We start from the raw sequence: 19,166 nt of genomic DNA on the forward strand, positions 1-19,166 counted from the left end.
TAAAAACATAATTATAAATAAATGATAATAATAATTATAAATAACTATAGTGACACTGGGGATGGGACCTGTGATTTTAAAGGCACAAAGATCTCCCAAATGAGAAAACTTTATGGATGCAAGCAACACTCACCTTCAACTTTTAGACTTGCAGCGTTTTGCCTGAAGTAGTCAAACCGAAACCTGACCATGAATCAATACATAAGGATCCCCCTGCAGAATATTGATTTAGTTTTCAAATGTAATGTTATCTATGGTTTATTGCATTTTATCTCTTTTGCTAGTATCTCCCTATCATATTTTAATCTGGTTGAGCCTTGGGAGGGTTACCCATTTTATGTAGCCCTGACCTTGGGATAGTATTTGGGCCTCTGGCCTAGAACAGTTGGAAGCTCAGTGACTTGTCCAGGATCACACAATTAATATTTATCAGTGGTAAGACTTGAACCCAGGTCTTCTTGGCTCAGAGACTTACTACTTCCAACTTCTCATCAAATCCAAGCCTACTCTTAGCTTCCAATGTAGACATTGCCAACCAGTTACTGATTTGCTTGGTTGCCATTGGAAAGATGACAAGCCCCAAATTCTCCTAGCCCTTTAAAATGTGAAAGGGGGCAGCTAGGTGGTGCAGTGGATAGCGCACTGGCCCTGAATTCAGGAGGACCTGATTTCAAATTTGGCCTCAGACCCTGAGCAAGTCACTTAACCCTGATTGCCTCCCCCAAAAAGAAAGAAAAGAAAAAGACTTGAAAAGTTCCCTCCTCATCTTGGAGCCCACACTCCAACCTCCCCACGCCCAGCAGCCAAGGGGGCAGAGGCTGAGGCACTCTGCTCCCCATCTTCCCCTTGTAGGATTCTTTCACAGGAGGGCCCTCTCTCTCTACTCTGCCACCAGACAGTCAAAGCTCTTGGGTTCTGAACTAACTCCCAGTTTTCTACAGTCCCAAGAGGGCATGACGAAGTACCTCAAACAATCTGAACAGGCTTCCTGTCACTCCAAGGAGTGTGTCGAGTTTTATTCACACCTAGTGAACAATCACCAGAGATGTTTTATCACCTGATAAATCTGGCCTAGCTAAGTGAGTCAGAGGATTCCTATCCCGCCCTCCCCTACACAGTCATTTTGCTGAGGCAATGAAAGGAGATTAGAAAGTACTGACTACTTCGGGATCCGGAAAGGCCCCACGTTCAGCGTGATATATGAGCTGAATCTTGAGTCCAGCCTCAGATTCCAAGAGGCAAAGCGGGGAATATTCCAGACATAAAGAACCATAGGACAAAATCACCAAGACAGGAGGTCCTCTGAGGGACGGTCAATAAGCCAGTTAGGCTCAGAGGGAGAGTGTGGAAAGGGGGTTTGCCCAAAAGCAGTCTGGAGTGATAGTTTGCAGCCAGATTAGGAAGGGTTTTAGTTAGGAAGGGTTTAAATACCAAACAGAGAAGTGTGCATTTTAACCTAGAGACAACAGGGAGCCAATGAAGATTCCGGATCAAGAATCATCATTGTTCTTATATCCCTTTCCTCCGAATTGATCATAGTTGCACCCTTTTCACTAGACCTGTGATTTTATCAGTATAGAGAGTTCAAGGTGAAGAACTTCCTCTACTGGCTTGATTCCAGCACTTTCTCCAAGATTCACAATTTGAGAGAATTCTCTGTGGCCCCGTTGCTGTGACTTCCCTAGGATCACCCAGTTAGGATGTATCAGAGAAGAGACTTGAACGCAAGGCCATTCCTCTACCCATTACATCAGGCTGTCTCTCCTCTCCCATCATCCCTTTCCTTTTGTTTTTTTTTTAAATCATATTTACACATATATTTTAATTTGCATCTAAAAATTTACTGAATCTGGATAATTGATATCAGCTGGTAACCATGGAGGGAAGCATATCTTGTGTGAGAAGATACCCCTCCTCCCTATCCCAATCCCTTAGGGTTAACTCTTAGAATCCTGAATTGAGAGGTAGTAGTATCTGAACTCTGGAAACCCAACATGCCAGTACCAGTGGGGGTTAAGAAAGTAACTATAAAACTTATATATGATAGACAAATAGATACATAGATATAGAGATATAAATTTATAGAGTCGTTGTTCAGTTGTTTCAGCTGTGTCCAACTCTTCGTGAACCCATTTGGGGGTTTTCTTGGCAAAGATATTGAAGTGGTTTGCCATTTCCTTGTCCAGCTCATTTCATAGATGAGGAAACTGAGGCAAACAGAGTTAAATGACTTGCCCAGGGTCACACAGCTAGTGTCTGAGGACACATTTGAACTCAGATCTTCCTGACTGTGGGCCCAATACTCTATCCACTGTGCCACCTAACTAACCATAATGTATATATATGTATACTCATCTATAAACATGTTATCTCCCATCCCCACCCTAGGAGAATATAAATCCTGGAGGACAGATCCTGCTTGATTTTGTCTTTGTATCCCAAGCCTAGCATAGTACCTTGCACATAATAGGTGCTTAATACATTCTGGTTGAATTGCATTGAGTGGAATGCTGATGACCCAGTCTTATAAGCAGGTTTTTCTTTTAGTTGAACAGTCTACAAAACATCAGATTTCCCTTGCATTTAGCAGGATCTTCAAAATGATGTGTCTGGTGGCAGTAAGTGATAATAGACTGAAAATCGCCTCAGTACTGCAAGCATTTGGTATTTTGAATTTCTATTCCAATTCTTGCTGGTTTCCCACCAAACACTGGCCATATGTGGATTTTATGTGAGCTTGGCTGCTGTTCAGCACAGCACCCAACACTTGTGTGTGTTCATCGACTGTGAACCTAGAGCCACATGCTTAAGGGCACTTGGTAAAAGTAATGATGAATTTTAATGAAGATGTCACTGTGTGATGTCCTGAGCGCATGCAAGAGACGTGCCCCTCAACCTTAAAGTTAGACTTATCAGGTCTATTAGCCTTATACATATCCAAATAGGATAGGAGTGCTTTTGCTCAAGTTGACCCGGCTCCTTTTGTCATTCATTCTACAGCTGCTCCCAATTCCTTCTCCTCCAGCATAAAGCCACGATCTCCTCTGCCTCTGATCTCTGCCTTCTTTGCATCACTTCCCATAAGACAAATCTCCCAAATCTAGGAATCTTAGCTCACTAGTCCTTTTCCTATCTGCCTCCATGGACGGATATCCAAGGCTTATAAATCTGGATACTCTACAGAAATGGAGTCCTGACTACAAATATCTTGCTTGAATTGGGAGGGTGTCCTTTCCCCCATCCCCACCAATGTTCAAGGTAATTTAGAAATATTTGACTCTGAGCCTCATTTTCCTCATCTGTAACATGAGGAGGTTGGATTATATGATCTCTAAGGTCTCTCTTTGAGCCCTAAATCCTATTATCTTTATGGTCCTAGGCAATGACTCCACATGTGCCAGAAGATTTCTTTGTCTAAGTTCATAAATAAAATAACCCTTTGGGCTGGTCAAACAACTTCTGAGATTACATCATGGCCACCACCCTATTAATCCACACAACAATCCAAACAGCCAAGAGGAATCAAAGGTTCTTGTTGTATGGGGAAAACTCAAGTATAGAATTCTGACTCATAGGATCACAGAGTCTCAGAAGCTCAAGGGATCTCAGAGGTCTCTTACCTCTCCTCTACATCCCCAGTAAATGGTTATCACCTGATGAGGAAGCATGTCTCTCATGTCTCAGCAAAAAAAAAAAAAAAAAAAAAAGATGGTAGACCATAGATTTCAAATGAGACATACATTATCAGACTTTGTCGATGGACTGGTTTGCTTTGCTTGACTATCCATATTGGTCACCAGGCAGGGTTCTCTTGGGGTAAGGGAGAATCATTGGGGAGTGAAAATAACATAAAAAAAAGAAAAGAGCATCAATAAAGAAAAAAGGGACCTAGCAGTAAGAATTCTCAAACTATATTACAAACCAGGGATCGTTAAAATGCTTTGGTACTGGTGAAAAAATAGAAGCTCTTCAGTGAACAGATTAGGTACATAATATGCAGAAGGAAACAAACAAAATAGCGTAATTCTTGACAAATCAAAAAAGCCTATTTAGCAGGATAAGAGCTCTGACAAAACACTTCAGGAAAAACTAGATAGTAATCTGGCAGTAATTGGACATATACCAATATCTCACACCATATATCAAGATAAACTCCAAACGGATTCATAACTTAGACATAAAAGGTGATGTTGCAAGCAAATTAAGGGAACAAGAAAGAAATTACTTTTCATATCTACAAAAAGAGGAAGGATTTATGACCAAACAAGGGATAGAAGGTATCACAAAAGAGAAAACAGACAATTTTGACCATATGAAGTTAAAAAGTTTTGACACAAACAAAACTAATACAGTCAAAATTAGAAAGGAAATGGTAACTGGCTGAAGTGGGGAGTCCATATAGCAAATTTCTCTGATAAAGGTCTTATATCTAACGTATTTAAACTAACTAATACAAGTTTAAAGACTAAGAGCCATTCCCTAAAAGATAAATGGAAAAAGAATGTAAACAGGCAGTTTTAAAAGAAAGAAATCCAAGCTATCAACAACCATATGAAAAATGATTCAAATCACTAATAGAGAAATGAAAACTAGAGCAGCTCTGAGATTTCACCTCAGAACCATCATATTTTCAAAGATGACAAAAAAGGAAAATGACAAATGTTAGAATAGCCAAGAGGAAACAGGAAGCTTGATCCTCTGTTGGTAGAGTTGTGAACCAACCCAGCCCTTCTCGAAAGTAAGTTGGAACTATACCCCAAAAGATGTTAAATCATGCATACTCTTTGACCTGGCAAAGGCATTATTAGATCTATACTCCACAGAGAACTCAAAGAAAGAAGAAAAGGACCCAAATATATGAAAAATACTTACAGAAGCTCTTTTTGTGGTAGCAAAGAACTAGAAACTAAGAGGGTACTCACCTGTTGGAGAATGACTAAATGAATTATTTTCTCTGCTTCTGACTTCCTGGACTTCAAAACCGTGCCTCAGCTATTGTTTCATCCTGGATCTTCCGATCTTCTTTCTGTGGAAGATACAACCACCCTTGGAACCATCTCATCCTGCAATATCCCTCCAGTAGACTGGCCCCTTTCTCCCACTCATGAGTTCCTCTGGAGGTCTCCATTTTGTGTAAGGGCCCAGGCCATCCAACCTTTAGTCCCTTCCTGACTCTTCACCTTTTTGGAGAGCTCTCATGCCCCCTCCCCTTCCATTTCTCCTCCCTCTGGTGTGTTATCTTCCTTCATTAGACTATAAACTCCTTGAGGACAAGGCCTATCTTTCTTGCACAACGATCTGCCAAAGCAAATACACAATAAAAGTGTGTTGTCTTGCTTTGCCTTATGGTATAGGGATGTATATTGTGTCATAAGAAATTATGAAAGGGAGAGCTTCAGAGGAGACTGAGAAGACCTCTATGAACTGATGTGCAGTGAAATGAGCAGAACTGGGACCAATTGCTACAATGACAACATTGTAAAGAAAAACAACTTTGAACGACTTTAGAACTCTGATCCCTGCCATGACAAACCACAATTCCAAAGGGTCAAAGATGAATCTCCATCTCCTGTTACAGAGATAGACTTGAAATACAGAATGAGATATATGTTTTTGAATGTGGTCAAGGGAGAAATTTATTTTGCAGAACTATGTATATTTGTCATGAGGATTTCCACTTTTCTTTTATTGTTTGTTTGAAACACAAGTGTTTGTGAAAAAAAAATTGTAATTGGGGCAGCTAGGTGGTACAGTGGATAGAGCGCTGTCCCTGGAGTCAGGGGGACCTGAGTTCAAATCCAGTCTCAGACACTTGGTAGCTATGTTACTGTGGGCAAGTCAGTTAACTCCAATTGCCTCAAAAAAAAAATTTTATTTTAAAAAAAGCATCAAAAAAAGCCAACCTGTGAGAATCAAGAGGTCATCCAGTCTCTGCTTAAAAACCTTCAGTGTTAGGAGGGAATCTCTTACTTCTCCAGGCAGTCCTTTCTAATTTTGGCATATAAGAAACCTATGTTCCTCTCTATTGCTGTTTGAGTTAGGTAAATCAGTAGTTCTCAGTTTCTTCATCTGTAAAAGAGGGTTAGACTGGATGGTCTCTAAGATCCCCTTTAGTTCTAGATTTATGATCCTATGATCCTCTCTGGAACTCGGTTTCCATTTTTGTGGGATGAGGGGATTAGATTAGATGACTTTTAAGCTTTCTTCCAGCTCTGTGATCCTATGATCATCTCTTGGCCTCATTTTCCTTATCTGTAAAATGGATGTGTTGCACTAGATAGCTTCTAAGATCCTTTACAGCTCCAAAATTATAAATTATTCTTACTCTGTCATTTTACAGATGAGGAAACTGAGGCACAGAGAGGGGAAGTGATTTCCTACAGCAGAAGAGCCAGGATTTGAATCCAAGGCCTCTGAGGTCAGAGTCAGTGTCATGGCCCTTCCTCTGACACAGGCGAGCAGAGGGCTAAGAGCCATGGAACAAGGTTCACTGGACTAAGTATAAGATCCAGCTAAAGAATGACCGCTTTTGATCCCACCTCCACCATGGCCTTGCTATGTGGCTACTGTCTGTTCTTTATCGGTAGAGTGGGGCTGCTGACCTTTATCTCAAGTTTAACTTGATAAGCAATGGAAGGTTTCTTCCAAATCCACATTTAAGTCAACAACATTTACATGTCTGGTGCCTCCTATGCAATGTCCACGTACAGGAAAAACAAGCTCCCTGCCATACAACCATTCAGGTGACTGGAAGAACTTGAATTTTGGTTTCTAGGAATTGGAAGACTAAAAGCTCTGCCACCTTGTGTCTCTTTTTTGACCTCCCTCTTTCCATCTCTAAAAAGAAGAGGTAGCAGTGTGTGTTTGGAGATGCTCCGACGGAAACCCGGAAGCAGCAGACATTAAATGTTTTATCAAGTAATGCCAATAGCTGAAAACGCTGGTGATATAACTTAATAGTATAATGCTTCCTCATACCTAATGATTATAGAGCCTGCTTAGATGGGCAAAGATAAACCCCATCTGGAACAAAACCTTCATCGCTTTGAGACCCTACTTATGTCATTGGTGATGTTCAGTTGTTTTAGTCCTATCCAATTTTCCATGAGCCCATTTGGGGGTTTTCTTGGCAAAGATACTAGAGTGGTTTGCCATTTCCTTCTCCAGCTCATTTTACAGATGAGGAAAATGAGGCAAACAGGTTAAAGTGACTTGCCCAGGTTCACACAGTTAGTCAATGTCTGAGACCAGATTTGAACTCAGTCTTCCCAACTCCAAGCTCAGTGCTCTATCCCCTGTGACACCTAGTCACTCAATACTTTTGACATAGACCCACTTAAAATGTCTCTTCTAGTCTAAATATTTTGAAAGAACTTCCCAGTGTGACTCCTGATGCATTGTCAGTGATCTTTGAGAAATCATGGTGAATGAGAGAAGTTTTCTGTGGGACTGGAGGTGGACAAATGTTATCCTGAGTTTCAAAAAGGGAGAGAAAGTAGTTACTGCAAAATATAGGATAGAGACCCTGATGTTTATTTCAGGGCAAACCTAGAACAGAATGTTGCTTGTCCTTCATTCTCAAAGAGAACCAAGGACATTATGAAGGTGATGTTGTGACTTTCAAGTGGATTGGATTGAAGTGAGATTGAGCTGTCCAAAGTCATCCGCCTCATTCTCTCCTCCAGAGTCACCAAAGTCCAGCAGCAATACAAGGTCAAGACAACTGGCAATGGCCACCGAATGATAGAAGGATGATTTGTCAACACCTAGAAGGAAAGAAGTGATCACTAAAAGCCAGGATGAATCTACTAGGGCTAAACCAAGCCTAACACGAAGAAGCAGTACAACTCGGGTCAATGTATTGGACAATGTTGGCATGATACTATCAAGGTTGATGCCCACATCCTTTCTTTCTGTTAATAATAAGCAGCACCAAAAGTGAAAAGGGACATATGCTGTCAGTCAAAATCATGCTGAACTGTTGTGGGGGAATGTATTTTGTAAGGAGAGTTCACTTGGGTGTTTTGGGGAGAAGTATCTTGTATCAAAATTCCTCAATACACGTTTTTTTAAAAAAAAAAAAGTTTGACCAAACTAACCTTACATACTTCTTTTATTTCCAAGTGGATTCACTAGAACTGTAGATCATGGGAATATAATTAATAATAATGGCCACTTATATAGCACTTTAAAGTTTGCAAAGCCCTTTACAAATATAATCTCATGTTGCTCTCATAATAATCTTGGAAGTAAAGGCTTTTATTATCTCTATTTTATAGATAAGGACACTGAGGAAGTGTCATGCCACTAGTAAGTGTCTGAGATTAGATTTGAACTCAGGTCTTCCTAACTCTCTAGTCCAATGTTCTGTCCATTATGCCACTAAGCTGTCTGTATAATATAAGGTAACAGACTTAGTATAGATGCATTTCAGCAAGGCATTTGACAAATGAGGTCACATAGTAGAGAGTAAGTAGCAAAAAGGGTATCATATTTAGAGTTGTAGAACTTGAGTTCAGATTCTGGGTCTGCTGCTTACTATCCATGGGGCCTCCAGTAGGTGATTTCATCTCACTAGACCTCAGTTTCCTCATCTAGAAAATGAGAGGTTTGGACTAGATGACTTGTGTCTGTGAGCTGATGACTCTAAAGTCTCACAAAATCCTTGTGAACTTATGCTCACCAAAGTTGTTTCATACGATTATAGAGGGTGACCAGCACAGAGTCCAAATAGATGGTACAGTTTTACAAGGGTTTATGGGGTACTCAGGGAGGACCAGCACCTCTGGTATGAATGCTTGCTGAGACCTTTTCAAGGTTGCTCATCCACCTTTGGTGTCCACCTGGTCATCCGACTTTCACCTGTGGCTCCAAGAAACTGTAGCATGCACAGCAACCATACCATAGATAAAAGCATCTCAGCAGATGGGCTAAATCCAGCTGGAGGCAACCCAACAGGCCTCAAACCCTTCAGTGAGTTAGAGGGATGTCTATCCCAAGTATGTGAAGACTTCCCTAACTGGGGGAATGGGTGGATGAGAACAATTTGTTCTAACAGCCATGATGGCAGCTGCAGCAGACACTATGGAACACTTAGAGCTTGGTCAGACATTGAAGACACCTAGGTCATCTGCGGCATCCCAGGCCATCATCAGCTATCTCGACTTTTGTCTTGCCCTGGACTTTGATGACTCCGAAAGAGAGAGTGAGGCTAACAACTTTGTGCAACTCTGCTTCACTTAAATCCAATTCGCAAGCAAGTGAAGACATTACCCCACAATCTCATTGGTCCTCCTCAAAAACAAAGATGAAAACACCAACGTTCTTGGTAAGCACGGGAAGTAATTGTCCTTTGGTCAGGGGATGCAGTAACTAAAACACAGTAGGCATTTCATATATGGTTTTTAATTGCATTATGTAAAACCAGTTGGGGTACTTAATTCCCCAACTTAGATCCCATCTGGGAAATTGTATCTGATTCTAGGTGCCATGTTTTAGAAGAGATATTGACAAGCTGGAGCAAGTCCAGAAGAAGATAGCTGGGATAGTGAGAATGCTCAAAGTCACGGATCAGTAAGTATCTGAGGAAGTTTAGTCTGGACAAGAGACTTGGTTCCACTATTTGAAGGGTTGTCATATGGAAAAAGGATTAGACTTGTTCCACTTGGCCTCAGAGGAAAGAACTAAAACCACTAAGGTATAAGTCATAGAGAGGTATAACTTACTAAAAATGAGAGCTATCCAAAATTAGGATGGGCCATCTTGCAGCAAAGCAAGTTTCTCCATTACTAGAGGTTTTCAAGTAAAGGCTGGGATGTTCTATATAAGGTTCTTAATTTGGTTAAATGAGCCCTGAGGTCCCTTCCAAGATTCTATGGAATATAGAGTGGTCAGGAAATAACCAGGTTTTACTGGGTTAAGGGCAGTTATTTTGCATTAAAAATAGACTAGGCTTGGTTTGCTCACAAAACTGGGCAGATGCGTAGTAATTTACAAATGGAAACACAAACAGAGTTGGCAGCCCTAGTGGACTAAGTCATTTCAAAACCCAAATAAAACTCATTTCATTTCTCGTGGTTTCCTCAACTGCATAATCAGGCGGTTGGACTGACAACCTAAGCTGCTACGACATGAACAAATCAGCAAAGCTAACTTTCATGTTAGGATCTAGATTCAGAACAGAAAGATCTTAAAAGTCATCTGTTCCAAACCCCGCCCCCCACATTGTATGAATGCCAAGTATGATTAAGTGATTTACCCAAGGTCATATAGATAGTAAGTGGCAGTCATAATTTGAACCCAGGTCCAATGGTTCCAAATCCAGTGTTCTTTCCACTGAGCTACTGAAAACTTACTAAGTTATGGTGGCCCAAGAACCAGAGGGCCCAGGGTAAAGCAACAAGGAAGAACCTTAGAACCACTGTCATATCCATGACAGCTAAGAGTAGTGTTTGGTTTTTACCCTCTTGGGACACCTCTAACACGAAATTTTAAATGTTTTTTTTTTCAAACCAGAAACGATTTGTAAAAATAGCAGCTGTCTTTCCCAAGTCCCCTGACAACAAATACACCCCCTCAAACTTTAACATGGTAAAAGGAAGGAATCTGACACCATCAGTTTGATTGTGGACAGTGTTGAGCAAGGTCACTCTTTGGACTCTCCTCTCCCTCCCTTGCTGCCTTGGTAAGAAATCACTTCAGTAGTCAGAATAGCAGGTTCTAATTTTAGCTAGAAGTATCTAGGACTCACATAAAAGGAATTTTCTCACTTCACCTAATCATTGCACCACAGATCTAGAGTTAGAAAGAGATCTCAGAAGTCATCTCATCCAACACCTTCATTTGACAAGTAAGGAAACTGAGGCCCATGGAGGTCAGGTGACTTCCCCAAGGTCACACAAGCTATTGCATCAGAGACGTCATTTGAACCCAGGTTCTTGGACTTTCGGGCTCTTGTTTTTTATACTGTATTTTTGTTATTGTTTTTCCCAGCACTGCAAATGTTCAGAAATGTTCTCATTGATAAGAAGGCAAAGGCATTGCCAGCTTCCCCAAGGTTGGACAGAGGCGGCTGAGAATGGACCTTGTCGCCCTGGCTGCTGCTCGTACCCCTATTGCTTAAAAGACAAACAAACCCAAGAAAAACCACCCACAGCCCATACAACAGAATAAAGAAAGGTCAGCTTTGCTTTAAAGGATTTTATTAAAAATTGTACCAGTTGTTGAACAAAAGACTCCATATATATACATATATATGTATGCGTGTGAAAGACGTAAAGCCGGTATACTGTACAGATACAAAACAGGCTCCCTTTTCCCCCTCCCCCAATTCTCCTTCCCTCCCTCTCTTTCCCTGCTGGGTCCCAGGAGGCAAAGGGCAGAGTCCTGGAGTTCCGTCAGCAGGGGTAACAAAATGCTACATTCTCACTGGGTCTCCATCCACAGCAGAGAAATGGGGTCTATGCCTCTTGGGAATAGCCCAGTTGGTGTGGATCAAGGGGGAAGGGGAGTGGGGAGGGGGAAGACGATAGGAGTTTAACCAGCTGGCCAGCTTCTGAGAGCAGGGCCATTGCAATTCAAGGAGATGAGGTCTGCCAGCTGTGGAGAGAGAATGCATGGAGTACATGCCCCAGGGCCCTCTATCTCCAGAGGGCACTGAGCACCAAGGGGCGAGCACCAGTTAGAAAAACCTCTGCCCAGTGCTGGCGACAGTCCAGGAAGCAGCAAAACCATGGCATTAGAAGCAAGTCAGGAAGTCAGTCACATCCACAAGAGAAGGCCCTGAAACAGAGGCCCCATCAAATCCTAAATACCTACTGCCAACCCTGGTGCCTGGGTATCCCTCAAGTCCTGACAAGGCCATTGGAGACACGGGGGCTGGGGGGATTCACAATAACTACCTCCTATCCTCCCAAGAACTGGGATCCACCCAGCCCTTCCCAGTAGGGGCCCTGTGACTCAGGGAAGTTCCAGGACAAGGCTCTCCAGCGTATGATTTGCAGCAAACACCAGACACCCACATGTATCCCAAACCATCCCATTCCCATTTCTTCTCTAACTCTTCCCCCCATTAAAAAAAACAAAACCCACCAACTTCCCCCTAAAGGCAGGAAATATCATGAAAACAGCTGGCAGGAGCACCATTTCTGTCTGTGTCCCTTTCTAATATATATGCAGACACACAGACACACAGACATACGTACAAAAAGCACACACATATTCCAGTGCATTCAATGGGATGGGGCCGGGAGAAGAGTCCCAGGGCCTGCAATAGGCCAGTTGGGTTGCACTCCGTTCTCCAAGTGCTTAGAAGCCACAGTTGTCTGCTCTGAACACAAACACACACCCCTGGGGGACTGGTTTGTAGGTCGTTGGGAGGTGATTTTTTTCCACTTTGGATTGAGCAAGAGTAGGCGGCTGCTGAAAGGTCAGCTCCCCAGAGACCCAAGGGTAGGAGGCTCACAGACACTTATTTCTGCTTCTCCAACCCAGGGGGAGAGAAGGAGGAGGGTATGTCTCACATACCCCTTCCCCTCTTCCTTTCCAATTCAACCAGCTCCACTGAGAAAGGGAGTCCTAGGGTTTGGCCAGAGGCTGCCTCACACCCTGTCCCGCTGCCATCTTTGGCTGATCTACTCCAACAGCTACAGACCCCGACCTCTGGCACCCCAAGCTCCTGGGCCAGGGGACTGCACTGATATTGACAAGGGGGCTCTCAAGAGAAATGCCAGGATCAATAATAGGGCTCTGTCCTCCCCTCAGAACCCCACTCCAGTCCTCAGCTGGTTACAGGTCACTTCTCTGGCTTGCTCCCCTTCCACCTCCCCACCCCAAGAGGCAGCCAGGCTACTGGGGGGAGGCCAGACCTAGGAACCATTCCAGCCTTTTCACATAGTGGGAGAGGGAGAAAGCAAGGGATAGAATCCTAAACAATACACAATCAGCCCTTTACCCACTTCCCAGACTCCTCCATTTAGTTTTAAAATTTTGCCCAGGCTTGTCTGAGGACACACTCAGTTCCTGACCTCACACTGGTTAGCAGTTTTGAGGGGAGAATGGGAAGAGAGGCAATAGAGGAAGGTGGGATGAGTAGAGTGAATTCAGTGAGTCAGTAGCTGAAGAGTCGGGATGGTGGTGGGGGGTGGGATCGCCCGTTGTGGCATGAGCAGCCCCTGCCCCAGTCACAAGGACTCTATGGCTCAGCTTGAGAGAAAAACCACAAGAAACCAAGCACTGATCCCACACACATGGGATAGAGTTAAAGAGGGAAAAGGAGAGGGGAAAGCTTCTACAAGACAGAAGAGTCAAGATTTTGCCTTCAAAGCCCAGTTTTGAGGGCCTGGGTGGAAATTAGGCATTAGGACAACCCTACCCCTTCTCCACATACTCCAGCATGGAGGATTAGGGGTAGGTTGGCAAACTCCTAGTCACTTGGACTTTCTATAATAGCTGGAGTCAGAGCACTCAGTATCATAGCCTTGATCCACAGAAGGAGGAAGGTGTACTTCCATCCATGATCCACACTGGAAAGGATGCCAGAATCCCAATGGGAGCATTTAGGGGAAGAGCAGTATTGGTCAAGAGGGGAGTAGGTGAAAGGAACCCCTCCCAAAATCCACTTGTGAGACACATGTTTATAAGGCCTGCATCCCAACCCCCTGCCTCACTTCCCTGGAAGACTTCTCTTTGTTCATCACCAACTAACTTTCTTAGTCAAAAAAATACAGGATGTACCCTGAGATGAGATTCCAGGCTATAGGAGGGGAGGCCTTGGGATGAGACAACATGGAATCCAAGAAGAAGGGAGCTAAAACCAGTGGTGCCTCATGGTCTTAGGCTTGACAAAAGCCCCAAATCAGCACCCTGCTCCAGTGCTAATTGACATCACCTAATGTCTCCTCCAACCCAATTAGTCCTGAGGGTGATCTGGTGCTGAAAGAAGAGACAGATAGCAGCCCATCCTCCATTTCTGATGGGAACGCTCTCAGCCCAGGGAGAACATCTTCTTCCATGAACCAAGCTCCTTTAGCACCAAAGTGTAATCCATTTTTGGATTGTTTTCCCAAAGCATAATTTAAATTGTATTTAATTGATTAATGTGTTTTCTGTTCCCTCTTCAGACTAGACCTCACTCAAGAGATGCCAGGCAGCCATTCTGTTTTCTTTGGGGGTTGGGGGGTGAGGAGAGAAACAGACAGACAAATGTAGAAGAGTTATCCCCAGGGGAAAATGGAAAAACAAGGAGACACCTGAAACCCAGACTTGGACCTTGGTCCATCTTTTGTTCTACAAAAAAAAAAAATAAGTTTAGCAGATAAAAGCCACTAACCACCCCCACCCCTTAGGCTGTGATTCTTCCCACCTAGCATTAGGTACAAAGGAGGATGGTAGAGAAATCAACAGAAACCAGAAATTTCATCTTGACACTGCTTTCCCGCTGATAAATGGGAAAATGGCTACCTGTCTAGTGCCCCACATAACCAAGAATTTTAAATCAGGATTCTCTTTTACCCATAGAGTGGCTTTCCAAAAAGAAGTGACAGCCCTCCACCTCTCCCTGCCCTACAAAGGAAGCTGATGCAACAAGCTGACTGACCACTCCACTTATTTCAAGATGAAAGTCAATTTACTTTTGAGTGACTTCTAGTACCTAGAAGAAAATATTCTTAACAATTCTGATCCAGATCCAGAGCCTGCTTATAAATTTGGTTCACTCACTAGTGGGTCACATGTGGCTGTGGACCCAATTCAAACCCTGGGAATGCAAGAGTGGCCTTACCCACCCACCCACCCACAGTCCTTGGGAGTGATACCAGAGAGCCTGAGGCAGCTGTCCACAGGATTCCATCCTCTGGGGCTGCCACTGGTCAGGGTTGAACCTGAATTTGTAACCACTTATGTGACTGTTGAACTTGCTACCTCTTTAGTCCCTGATGGCTGTATATCCAAGATGGAATCCCATATTGAGTAAATTTCCATTATGTTCAAATGATAATGGTCAGAACAGTGCTCCCACTCAACACTGCTCTGTGTTAGGCTCAGCAAACCTATCTTCTCCTTACTCCGAGGGGAAGGAATTCACAGCCACAATCCACAGTAAAGAGTTGCTGGAAAGGGGATCATGGGAGAAGTCGAGCAAGGTGACTAACACAGGACTGATGTCAGCACATCTGGTTTGTTTTTCCTCACACAAACCCAGTCTCCAAGCTTGGGCATTAGAATCTATGCCAAACATCAGCCACGGAGAAGAGCTGGTTCTTGTGAACTGGGAGAAGCCAAACCCAATTCCCTCTTCATTAGTTAGCACTGTCCTTAGGAAGATGTCTTCCTTCCCAGAAAGGACTAGTCGATGGTCATGTTGAACACGTGCTGTCTCAAAGGTCCATTTGCCAGGAGACAGCAGAAGGTCTCAACAAAACAGACGCACCAGTCTTTCCTTCAACAGTGTTTGACCAGGGCTCCCCAGCCTAAGCCTGGGAGATGGCTGGGAGCAGAGCAGATGTCACTTGGTGAATTGGTCTTATGTACAAAAAGAGAGTAAAACCAACGAACAAACAAAACCCCAGAAACAAACAAAAAAAATTTCCAAATAATAATAATAAAAACTTCACAAGACACAGTGCCAGTTTTCCTGGAGTTCTGTCCAATGTCCTGCTCCAGGAGAAAGAGTGGAAGTGGGGTTCTCCCTGTGGTCCACACACAGAGAGGGGCAGCAACGTCTCACCTAGGACCTGCCCCATTCCTGTTCTCCTCTCTGTTCAAGGCCAAATTGTGAAGAAAGAGGAGGATCTGCCACAACACATGGTTTTGGTTCTGTTGGTGCTGGAAGACAAAAAAAAAAAATCCACTAAGTCCCACACAGACTCTTTATCAACTCCAATAAAGGTTCAGTTCTACATTTTGGGGGGCAGGCACTTCAATCCTATCAGCAGAGCAAACTGAAAAAGGAAGGAGAGAGAAGAGGGTGATGGAGAAGAGAAAGTTAAGTTCTCCAAAAACAATTATCGTTCTAACATTAAAAAGAAAAGACCAGACTCCAGGCATTGTGCACCAGAGGATTAAACTTCTTTCCCCCTCCTGCTTGCAAGATTTTACAGAGTTTAGCCAAGAGCTGCTTTTAATCAGATTGGCTCCTGAGCCTCTCAAACCCCAGCTGCACTAACAACAAACTTTTTTCAGAAAGAAAGGGAAAAAAAGTGCCCCTTTTCCCCCAAAGTTACACAGAGAACAAGGGAGTGGGGAGGGAGAGGGGAGGGAGTCTCCATCTGCAAGTGATTTGACACTGTGAAGGTCAAAGGGTTAATCTTCAATTTAAACCACACTGCTGAGGCAGCAAAAATCTGATTTCATCCAGTGCAACACACACACACACACACACACACACACACACACACACACACACACACACACACACACACACACACACACACACACACACTTGTGCACCCTCCCACTCCCCCTGCTTTCCCTTCCCAGCATCTCCAGCTCAATCCTGCCCTTTTTATAGCTACTCTTGACAGTAAGCCATAAATAATCCCTCTTGGAGCCCTTTCCTACTGACTGGAGCCAATTAAACCTTAAGCAAGAGCATACTTGAAAACAAAACAAAAACAAAGCATGCACACTACGCTCCCGGAGGTTATCCCAGGTCCTACTGTTAGGCAGGAACACTGGGGGCAAAGTTCAGGGGTCAGGGTTCTCCAGGACGCCTGCTGGTGTCCTACCCAAACAGGTACTTGGGGCTCAGGAGGGACTGGACAGAGCAGGCGCTCCTCCACCTCCGATCATCATTGACTAGGAAGGTCTTTGTTCAAGAAAGACAGACTTCTTTCTTTATCAAGCCAGAGGACTGGGCTCGGGGAATGTGTCCTGGAGGGAGAACATGGTGGAAAGCCCCATTAGAACCTGCAATGAGGAACGCGATATATTGGAGCTTCTCCAACGGCCCAGTCAGCGAATCAGACATTTAATGAGAAATTTCATAAAATGTTTCCCCAAGGGACTGGAACCTTCTCTATAAAGAAGGCTTCGACCATAGCACCAGGCAACTCAGGGTATGAGTCAGATGACCTGAAAATCACATAGTGAGTCAGTTCCAGCAGAACTGGAAACTGATCCCAAAATTCCTAACTCCCAAGCCAACCTTTCTGACACTGTCCCTTAGCAGAGGTGAACTTGCTTAGATTCTCCTTCTCCTTTGACCTTGACCACAGAGACAAAAGATACCTTCTAAGGTCCCTGGCCTGAGTGGTTTCACCAAAATGAGCACAGATGCCCTTGGGGAGAACTCTTAGAGTCCAGTAGGCAATGGCATTCCTCTGCCCTCCCTAGAGGGATAATAGGCAGGGAAGAAAGGGTTAGCAGTCCTATTTAGGAACCCAAGGGAAAACAGGGATGTGCCACTGAAGGAGGCGAGTAGATACGTGCCAGGGGGAGACTTGACTTCCTCCTATTTTGTAAACAAAGACAGTAAATGAGGAAACATGCACTAGGCTTAGAATCTGGTTAGAGTAAAGCAGCGTGAAAAAAGGACTCATGCAAACCTGACTATTCAGGCAGGCAGGAGCCAAGCAGACCTTCCCCTAGCTGCACAGGCACACAGGTGCTAAATCTGGTTAGTGCTTAAAGGAGAGAGACGAGAGGAAAAGCTGCTCCTCAGGTGGGTCAGGTCGCATCACCAGAATCCCTGCCACTCCTCTGGTGAAGACTTCCCCCATTCTCCTACACACACACAAACATACACACACACACACACACACACACACACACACACACACACACCACCTCCAAGAAAACAATAAAGCTGAATCCTTCTGTTTCTACCACACTACCCTCTTGTGCTATCAGAGTAGACCACCTGCCCCCTCATCTCACTGGGAGTGAAGAACATGGCAGGAAACCAATTCAAAACCACAGCAGAGGCAGCAAGCAAAGGATGATGGGAAACATCTGCCTCTGGAGTCAGAGGACCTGGGTTCAAATGCTCCCATGAAGCTGACTCCCTATAGGATCTTGGGCAAGTTGTTTCCCTGGGTCCCAGTTTTCTCATCCATAAAACAAGGGGGTTGAACTAGATGACCTCTAAGGTCCCTTACAGTAATAGAGCTATGAGTCTAGGCCCTGTTGACTAAACATTTGGAATGGCATTCCAGGATGTGCCCCTGACCCATCTCCAGGATCTTGGCTGGAAGCTTAGACTGCCATCTAATCTAACATTTATCAAGAATCCCCACTATAATATCTCCCATGGTCAAAGACTTATATGAAGGAGAATGTGCTACCAAGGCTGCCCATTAGACTTCTAGGTAATTTCCTAACAATGAGAAGGTTTCCATCTAGTCAACCAAACCTTCAATCTGTCCCCTCGTAGTTCCTTGACCTGCAAAGTAGAAATCAAATGCCCTTCCAAATTAACAGCCTTTCAAAGACTTCAAGATACTTGCCATGCCTCCCTCTACAGGGTCTTCTCTTCCCAGTTTCTTCAAATATGAAGGCCTGCCCTTCGTGACTTCTATTGTCACAGGTTCCAAAACACACTGGCTCTCACTAATTTACCAATAATAGTCCAAGCCTCACTTGGTCATTAGGTTTTGATGGCTCAGAGTGAGTGTAAATAGCAATTGTTTCTGTTCTGAACAGAAACTCTGAAGGTCTTCCTTTCTCAAAATTGATTCTTTTGTGAAGGCAAACTAGGCAATCTTTTGCCTCAAATTCTTACGGAGTCTTTAATCACTGAATGAGCATGGCCTCAGACAAACTGAGACCTGGAAAAGACTTTAGCTCAAAAAGACCAATATCTCCCACTGAATCCAGGGTCATCTTCAGTCATCCTGACCTATGTCTTGCTGCTGGACTCTGATGACCCTGAAGGAGACAGTGAGGCTGGTGACTCTGCACAGCTCTGCCTCACTTAAATCCTATTCATTTGCAAATCAAGACTTCACCCTCCTAATGCCATTGGTCCTCATGGAGAACAAAGAACAACGGAAACATCATCATGAGTTCTTAGGATTATAGATTTGGAGTTGGGAGATACTTCCAAGGCCAACCCTCTTCCTCTCAGGGAGGGAGCTGAGACCTAGGGGTGACAAGGTCACAGTGGTAGTAACTGCCACTTAGGTTGGAAATAAGTCAATAAATGAAAAAGCATTCACTAAGTATTTATC

At 43.7% G+C, this 19,166-nt stretch overlaps 1 protein-coding gene across 3 annotated transcripts in view; it reads right to left on the bottom strand.

Annotated features, from left to right (window-relative positions):
* Positions 1 to 11,184: 11,184 nt before the first annotated feature.
* BMF (Bcl2 modifying factor) overlaps positions 11,185 to 19,166 on the bottom strand; it is a 30,743-nt gene continuing 22,761 nt past the window's right edge. For all 3 annotated transcript variants that reach the window (XM_072624364.1, XM_072624365.1, XM_072624367.1), the window contains exon 4: positions 11,185 to 15,822. In XM_072624364.1, coding sequence (XP_072480465.1) covers positions 15,721 to 15,822 — 102 coding nt within the window. In that variant the 3' untranslated portion in view covers positions 11,185 to 15,720. The remainder of the gene's footprint in view (positions 15,823 to 19,166) is intronic.

Source organism: Notamacropus eugenii, chromosome 7 (genome assembly GCF_028372415.1).
Source record: "Notamacropus eugenii isolate mMacEug1 chromosome 7, mMacEug1.pri_v2, whole genome shotgun sequence".
In the NCBI taxonomy this organism is placed as follows: domain Eukaryota; kingdom Metazoa; phylum Chordata; class Mammalia; order Diprotodontia; family Macropodidae; genus Notamacropus; species Notamacropus eugenii.